The sequence below is a fragment of the Eublepharis macularius genome, chromosome 11 (assembly GCF_028583425.1).
Source record: "Eublepharis macularius isolate TG4126 chromosome 11, MPM_Emac_v1.0, whole genome shotgun sequence".
NCBI lineage: Eukaryota > Metazoa > Chordata > Lepidosauria > Squamata > Eublepharidae > Eublepharis > Eublepharis macularius.
Window position 1 is genome coordinate 33585960 of NC_072800.1, and position 9359 is coordinate 33595318.

General features: G+C 38.1%; 1 protein-coding gene across 1 annotated transcript in view; it reads left to right on the forward strand.

The window, feature by feature from the left end:
* Nucleotides 1–8903, forward strand: part of LARS2 (leucyl-tRNA synthetase 2, mitochondrial) — a 71849-nt gene extending 62946 nt beyond the window's left edge. The window contains exons 20-21 of the mRNA XM_054992144.1: nt 7250–7377; nt 8039–8903. Coding sequence (XP_054848119.1) covers nt 7250–7377; nt 8039–8218 — 308 coding nt within the window. The 3' untranslated portion in view covers nt 8219–8903. The remainder of the gene's footprint in view (nt 1–7249; nt 7378–8038) is intronic.
* Nucleotides 8904–9359: the final 456 nt, after the last annotated feature.

Genomic DNA, 9359 nt, shown 5'->3' on the forward strand with positions numbered 1-9359 from the left:
AGTAACCGTCCAACTCCAAAAGCTTCTTAGTTTGTTAATGGTAGCAAGGCAGTGTGGTGTAGCAGTTAGGGGCTGGGTTGAGGCTGGGGAGATCTATGTTCTAGTCCCTGTTCAACCAAGAAACTTACTGACTGACCTTAAACCAGTCATGAATTCATGGCCTAACCTACTTCTTAGGGTTATTATGAGAATAAAATGGAGGACGGAGAGAACCTTGTACACTTCCCTAAGCCCCTTGGAGAAAGGGCAGGCTAAAAATGCAGCACCTAAATAAGCTTTGGGGGGTGGAGCGGGGTAGATGTAACCCTTTTGTTAAACACACATATTTAAACATTATACAAACATACTTGTGAGTGACACACACGCACAGCCTGAATTCTGGTTTAAGATTATATTGTGTTTCAGCCAAGGGTCCGTAACTGAATATGGTTTAAGGATGCTGTGATATTTTGTGGTGTGAAATTGTTCTCTCTGAAGAGATCCAGTGTGGTGTAGTGGTTAGTGTGTCAGACTAGGAGATGAAAGACCCAGGCGGGATTCCCTGCTCGGCCACAGAAGCTCGCGCGGTGATCTTGGGCCAGTCACATACTTTCAACCTAACTTGCCTCACAGGGTTGTTGAGACAAGAAGGGGAGAATATTGTAAACTGCTCTGGTTCCCCGCTGTGGAGAAATGTGGGTATAAATAAATATAGCAGTATTTTAATTTTTTTTTTGCAGGTGTTGTGGATTTTTTGTATGTTGTTTGTATGTTGGTTCTTTAATTTGGAAGACTATGTGTCATCTTCTGTTTGTTATTCCAGTCCTGTCATATGTGCTACCAAAATTAGGGTGCGTACGTGCCTGTGTGTATTTAGGAAGGTATTCCAGCCCTTCAATTTTGGGATTGTAGCCAGAGTTCATCAGACTGATAACCTGGCAATTTGTAAATGCAAACAGGATGAGGAAATCTGTTTCCTTCCTGCAACCTTGTATCTGAGCAACATACTGACACTTTATGCTAAAAAATATTTTCTGTTCAGACAAGAACATAAACTTGATTGATCGGGAAGGTTTCATTCATGCAAGAAATCCTGTCCGGCAAAAGTGAAAACTGTCTTGCGAAAGGCACTTGACAAAAATATATATATATGGAGACTTTGTCTCCTTTGAGTGACATGTATCCTTCTGTTTGGTATTGGTTAGGCCATCAGAGGTGTTAACAACTTTGCAGCAAAGACGGGAGTCAGGATACAGTGTTAAAATAGTACAGCGCAGCCTGAGTAGAGCAGAATTTAGCATCTGTAGTGAGACAAGAATCCTTTGTCTGTATTCAGCCCCATCGGGTTCGTTATTCTGGATTTGTGAATGAGCTCAAATTCAGCAATCTCAGGTTGTAATCTCCTCTTGAAGTTTTTCCTGTTTGAGGGCTGCCACCTGAAACTATTTCACTTTGTTGGTTTTTCTTCCCACATCTTTCCACATTTTTGTATAACTATCTCAGAGTGACAGGAGTTTGTCTCTTGGAAAAACATGTAGTTTGCCACATTGATGCTTTCCCCCAAACAGTCCTGTATGGTGTTTTATTTTTTCTTATGCCATATGATGATCTCCAGAGTGTAATTGATTTGCTTCATTTCAGAGGGTGGGGATTTGGGGCAACAGCCTGAAAAATCCAGTTAAATAGGAAAACAAGGAATGGCCCACAATGTCAAGTTTTTACTTTTTCATGGAACATGTGGTCACTTAGAAAGAAGTGAACTCATTCACAAGTGGAAGAGTCATAAACAGGAGGCCCGCAAACAATGAATATTCATTCTAGAGGCTTATGATTTACCTTAAAAATGGCAAAGATTTCAACTACATCTTCTATAGTGAAAACTACTCTTATATTAGCTCTTGACAATGCATTTGGACAGAAATTTATTCCATCTGAGAAGTACATGCGTTATACAAATGTGGAGAAGCTGCGCTGTAAACAGATACGATTCTTTTTTATTAAGAGTTTTATATAATAAAGCATAAAAAAGACAGTTACACAAAAACTAACCAAGAAAAAGATTAGCTAACAAACAAACAAAAATAACTAGACATACACACAAAACAGAAAAAACAAAGGAAAAACCAAAGAAACTAAAAGAAGGCTTTCAGTTTTCTCCATGACAAATAAAAGTATCATTTTCAAATTTTCTCTTACTCTTTGTTGAAAATATAGGTTCTCTTTTTGCTAATGTAAAAATTTCTTAGTCCATAAATCCACAAATCATCAAATCATTATTATCTATCTCATATAGAAAGTCTGTAAGGGGTTTCCATTCAACAATAAACAAACTTATTTAATCAATGAAGTAAGTTTTGCCATAATTGCAAATTCCAACACCTTTATCAACAATTCCTCGGTTGCAGGCAGTGTTGGACTCTTCCAGTTTTGTGCATATAATAGTCTCACTGCTATAATCATATATAAAAACTAAGTTCTATAACTTCTTTCCAACTGAATATCCATTATTCCCAAACAAAAAAGTCTCTGGTTTCAGTTGTACTTTAGTTTTTAAAAAATTTTGAATAGTTGTATTTGTGTCCATTTTTTTGCTTTCTTACAAGTCCACCACATATGGAAAAATGATCCAAGATCCATTCTTTCATCCAAAGCAACTGGTAGCAAAATATAATTTCAAATCCAGTAGGCCCAATCCTCCTCTTTTCTTGATTTTTCCCCCTTCCCATATAAATCTAGATATATATTTCTGCCATTGTTTAAATGGTGCCTCTGTTGTCAAAGCTGAAATTGTCTGAAATAAAAATAACATTCTAGGTAAAACATTCATCTCAATTGCAGCTATTCTTCCCAAAAGTAGTAATTGAATTTTGTCTCATCTTACCAAATTACTTTTAATTTCATTTTAGGTTTTAATATAATTATTTTGAAATAACATACAGTTCATATTTGCCAAAGTAATACCCAAATATTTTACTTTTTTTCTCAATTTTAAAAACTGTTTTGTTACCCAGTTTCATTTGTCCCTATATTTTTATATTTTTGTTAATATCTTCTGTTTATTGACCTTAAAACCCGCTACTGCATCAAATTCTTCAATTTAACCATTAACATTTAAATGCTCTTTAGGAGATCTCCCCGAACCAGTGCCTAATCAAATGTGATTCTTGATTTTTCTGGGGTAATTAAAATTGTTCAAAGTATTTGCGTGGCTTGCAGAAACTGCGTGTATCTGTCTTTTTTTCCAACAGAGTTTGGGCATGATTCATTTCAGTGGGATGGAAGGGTAGCGGATGACGTCAATGAAAGTTAGAACTACTTTGGCTGGACTCTGCTCTTTTCTCATTCTCTCTTTTAAAAGAGAACACTGTCAGTCTGCCTTCATTTACTATAACATGTAGAATTAGTCTCTTAGGGTGTAATCCTCTGCAGAGTTCTCCAGTCTGTTGACTTCAACAGGTTGAAACTGAAGCAACTGCTTAGAATTGCATACCACATTAACCATTGTGATCATATTTACCATTTATTATTATTTGTGTAGTGCCATCCAAAACTTGACAGAAGGGAGACAACAAAGGAAAGGAAAAGAAGTGGAGGCAAAGAAGGGAAGAATCATTCTATTGCCACGCATTAGGCTTAGTGGGTGATGAGGACTAAGGGGCTGTGCCAGAAGCTTCACAGAACAGGTTCTGAGGAAGAACTTAAAGGAAGAGACATATGTTTTAGGAGGTGATCTGAGAAATATATGAAAGATGCATACATTCTGGGAGGTTGTTCAGACATTGGGGCAGCAAGGGAGTAAAGGGAATAAAAATGAAGCAGGAGGCCTTCAGGTGGCTCAGGGTGATGGAATATGAGGACCCAAAGTCCTAAGGCAAGCAAGGTTGTATCTCTGTATGAGAGGACAGAGATTTGGCTGGGAAAGGGGCAAGAGTAGAGAGGGCTTTGAGGATGAGGAGTTTGTGTTGGATCAGGAAGGTGACAGAAAACCCGGATACAATTTATGGAGCAGTGTCTCAAGAATCAAACTAATAGATCTTAAAACAGAAAATAAACCAAGGATGTTTCAAATACCCAGATTTAAACATTTATGCCCATGCTATACGCCTTACAAATGCTCTTCAACTACTTGTGAAAGGCACTCAGCCTGATTGGATCAAAATCTCACACTTATCAATTGCTCCCATGTCATTTCAAGAACTACTGTGGAGTCAAAAACTTAACCCTTTGCCAAGTATATATCAGAAATTGTGAAAGTATGGCACAAATATAAAACAAAAACTCTTCCAAAATTATCACATTATTCTTCTTTCTTAATGCAAGATTGGTTTCAGCCAGGGAAAGACCCCTCAATAAATAATTATTGGAAAAAATTGAATATCATAACTCTATCAGACATATCTTCTGCTAAGAGACTGCTGACAAAAGGTGAATTGGAAGAAAAAACAAATTCCACAATACCATGGTTTCAATATTTCCAATTATCGCATATGGCTACTAAAATAAAATTATCTGAAATTCTCTGTAAACCCAAAACTGATCTTGAAAATATTCTAAGTCAGGCATCCGACATTAAGCGGAAAGGTCTTATAGCTAAGTTATATAACATTATACTACTCACAGAGAAACCCAAAGTTGCATCTTATCAATCAAAATGGCAGCAAGACTGCAGTGATCAACTCTCAACAGAACACTGGAACCAAATCTGGTCCTCTAAACTAATCAACACAACAGACATCAATAAGAAACTTCTATCACACAAAATCATAACAAGATGGTACTACACACCAAAGCAACTCTCTGCAATAATACCAAATTACTCTCCTCTTTGGCCCTTTTCGCACTTAAGGTTTAAACCGCCGTTTATGAGCATTCGCCCGGATCGCAGTGGCTTCGGCATTGCACCTGTTCATTTCACACTGTCCACTGCAATTTCGATTTGGTGTCTGTGCTTCATTTCAAAACCTCGGTGCAATTTTGGGCTTTTGGGGCCTTGCAATTCACGTCACACTTTTTTAAAAAAAATTCAGCATGCGTAGTAATGTTGCAATGTTGGAACCCTTCCCCCCTTTTTGCTGATTGGGCGGTCCCCTGCCCACCGGAGAGGCAATTGGTGGCAGAGTTCTGGGGGAAAACATGTACCACTCTCATTTTTTTAAATCAAGCCAGGAAAGGGTTAAAATGCTGCCGATTAATCTCCTCCCAGGAAGCAGAGGCTTGTTTCCAAAGGGCTGTGCAAAATGCTTGGGTTTTTTCCCCCTCTTTGGCAAAGTCTGAAACATGCCTGGGAGGGAGGGAAAAGCAGCCATTTAATCCTTTCCTGGCTTTTAAAGCCAGGAAGAAAGTGCAGGAACATTACAACGTTGCAACCCATTCTTGTCTTTAAAAAAAAAAAGAATGTGTGTGCATACCCTAAGGGAGGAAGGAGAAAGCAGCTATTTAACACTTTCCTTGATTTTAAAGCTAGCAGGGAATTAGCAGCAAGTTTAGGAATCATTCCTGGCTTTTGAAAAAAAATAAAACAGCATGCATACCGGGAGGAAGGAAACCAACGAAGAAGCAGCCTTATGACCCTCAGCTCGCTTTACTAAAAAAAATGGTGGACAAGGAGTTCAGAGAGCTGAGGAGGGTGGGAGTGGTTAATTCTGCACAAACCAATCAGCTCCCAGGGAAACGGAGAAGGGGGGAGAGAAGCAAAAAGGGGGCAAAAGTGTTCACATTAGCAAAATGCGGGCCAGCTGCCAGTCGGCAGCAAACTTAAAAAAACATCGGGGTATGTCCGCAGGGGGAAAAATCGGGGATACAGCGGACAAAAAGCGGGACTGCATCCCATGACTGCTTTTAAGTGTGAAAACCTTGCAAACATGGGATGTGGAACAGGTACAAACGCGCTCTAAAAACCGAGTGCGAAATGTACCTTTGTTGGAGGAAATGTGGCCAGATTGGCACTTATGCCCATTGTTGGTGGATGTGCCCCGTCATTTACAAATTTTGGGAAAATATACTACAACAAATTTTTATAATAACAAATATTAAGATTCCCCTTTCCCCACAGCTAATCTTTCTAGATTTATGGCAATCCATTGAAACTCCTCCATCTAAACATGATTTAATTTCAACACTTCTCATAGCTGCAAAAAATATAATAGCTTTAAACTGGAACAAACCGACTCAACCATCAATTAACCTATGGTTTTTGAAAATCTGGGACTATTTTATCATTGAAAAAATAACAACCTACAATATTTGGATTCATCTATCAAAAGCTCACTATTTTATGGAAAATGGCTACCCTTCTATGAGTTTATCACAGAGAAAGAATTACAGGCCCCCAGTCAACTGCATCAATCCATTTTTGACACTTAACTAGACCTTTTGCTAAACAAAGGAAGATCACATTGACAATTTTATTCAACATTGATATATTTGGTTTTACTGACTTATACTCCAGTGTCAAAAAAGAAGCTAACTTTCTAAAGGTTTATAGCACACACCTTCTTACACACTATTTCTCCAATTCAAGGCGTATATTTACATAGTCATATTTACAGCTAAAGTATACAAATTGTGGTTTTTTTGTTATTGTTACCTTTCTCTTCTTAGTGTATTCTGCTATATCTATTTTTGATCCTGACACAATTGTTCTTTTCCCATCTTCCTTGTAAACTTGTAAACTTTCAAATAAAAGTTAAAAAAAAAGAATCAAACTAACAAAATACATGGATGATTTTGGTGGTAGAGTACTAGACAGAAGTGACAGGGTAGAAGCTCAGTACAGATCAAAGGAGGAGGAGGTTGCTATAGTCTATGAGTTTGACCATGCGGGTATGTTCCTCTGGTGAAGGGTGCTTTCCTCTGGCAGAAAGACCTTTCAGCTATTGCAAGATGCTACAATAGGAGGTCTCTTTCTGCTAAAGGGAAGCACCCTTGCTAGTGGAACAGATTTGTGTGATCCAACCCAAGGTGAGATCTGACTTGTCAGGTTTTGGAAATGTTCTTACCTATTTTTAGTTTTGAAAATATGCTTTAGGGCAGATCTTGACATCACTGCCTCCTCTTGTTCTTCCTTAGACTATTTGGATTACTGAAAGAAAAATTTTGATCTTTTTCTCTTTACCCGTTTGGCTGTGATCCCAAAATCTGGGGCATGTTCGGTTTGCAGTAGATAAAGCAGCTCTGTGCTAAAGCAAACTACTATAGGTTTTTCTTAAACTGAGCAAGCAAGCTCTTTAAAACATGTTAAAAAGCCATTCATCAATGTTGTGTGTTTCAGGCTTGTCTCACATTCAGAACAAGCTTTGCACTCATCACCACTGGGACATGGATGTACTGCAGCAACCCTGGCCCACAGTGGACCCAGAATATTTTCAGCAGCCAGATGTAGTGGAAGTATTGGTTCTGGTAAGTACATGGATAGTAAGTGAAGTTCCCCAGATGTCATGTAGCATGAGAAGGTGGAATCTTACTACTCTTGAGGACCAGGAAATGACTGCTGAAACTTAGAAATGGTGATTCATGTCATCACGTCACATCCCCTGATGAACTATATAACCTTTTTTCCTTTGTTTACCATAATGATGTCTTTAGACATTATTTTAGGTGGGTAGCCATGTTGATCTGCGGTAGAATAGCAAGATTTTAGTCCAGTAGCACCTTAAAATTCAATAAGTTTTTCAGGGTAGAGGCTTTCAAGAGTCAAAGTTCCCTTCATCAGATAACCTTTTACTCTCAAAAGCTTATACTCTGAAAATTAAGGTGCTACTGGACTTGAATCTTTAGAAATTATGTTAACATTAAATGTTCTTTGGATAAATCACCTATTCAAGAGAAGTGTCTAAATGCAAGCCAAGCTGATGGGTTGTGCTGAGTTTATTCTTTATTTTGAAGTCCTTCCTGAGCAATATACTAGTCCACCAAGTAGAAAAATAGGAGAGCCCCTCAGTGAGTTGTATCTTCTGGGAATCGTTTTGTTTTATGCTAGAAAATGAGAGTAAATGGACTGGAGGAAAATGTGAGGGCCCATTTTTAAATCCTTCCTGTTGATTTTCTTCATCTTTTCCAGATCAATAACAAACCCTGTGGTAAAGTTTGCGTACCTCAGCAAGTAGCCCGAAATGCAGAAGTCGTTCGTGAACTGGTTGTCCAGAGTAAGCTGGGGTCTGAACACCTCCAAGGACGTACTATTACAAAATCCTTCTTGTCTCCCAGAACTGCCCTCATCAGCTTTCTAGTCCAGGAATAATGGATTGATATATTTGTTAAAGCTAACTGTCTAACAATGGCTGTTGGAATTCATTAAAAGAAGACTGATTAAAAATAGAAAGGACATTTGTTCAAAACATACTTCAGACATGATGGAGAAAAGTAAAAACGTTGCTAGAAAAATGTTTATCCTATCACTCTCCATTTAAAAGAAAAAATAGTGGAAGCACTCAAGGCACCCCTTCTAATCAGGAAAGAAAACTACTTCGAAATATTCTCCAGCTTGAGTAAAGATGCTGCAGAGAACAGAAAAGAGAAAGAAAAGAGTGAGGGAAATGATACAAGATCTCAAATGTATAAAATCCATAAGCAATTCTACAAATTTCTCTTTGGCTCTGTTTTTAAAATTGTGTAAGAAAACAGACTTTTATCTGTGTCTGACTGCTGTGCATAAGTGTCGCAGGGAACATTTGCTACACAGTAACTTGTAACAGTAATAAATAATTAGCAGTAATGTTATTTTTTCCCTCTCAAAGCAGGAAAGTGACTTGTAATTCCAAAGCAAAAATTATATTCAAGAGGAGTACTTTAAAAAAAAAATGTAAAAGAGAGACATTTTCAGTGGATTGTTCCAGAAGCAGTGTCCACTGTTAAAATCCACTGTTTCATTTCTCGGTTCTGTTCCTGCTTGCTCAGTAGCCATCCTAAATCCCCAATAAAACACTTTCCTACCATTTTGCTTATTCGGTGCTTGCTGCATTGTCACCAGTTCCCACAGATCTCACCATTCTAAATGAGCTGATGAAAATTACTTCTGAGCAGGAAAAAAAGAGCCTGACGTAAATTATTAGCTCTGTTTCAAAGTCCTGATAGTAGATCAAGTCTAAGCACTGCAGTGTTGGCATCGGACACCCATTCATGTCGGTTTTAATCTTTTGTTCAGCCGTAACTCTCACACAGCTCTTGATGTTTGGCTAGAATGGAAGCTGTTATCTCTTCAGTGAACTTTATAATGTGGGAGAAAAAAATGAGGTGTGTTTTCAAGTATGTGGCTTCAGTGATGGACTTCCAAATTGTATGCAGCAGTTCCCATGGACCAATGCAGCTGGATGGTTAATACAATAAGTCAACTGTTCTGGGCACAGGAAATCTTTACATTGTAGAAAAAAATGGGGACAGGC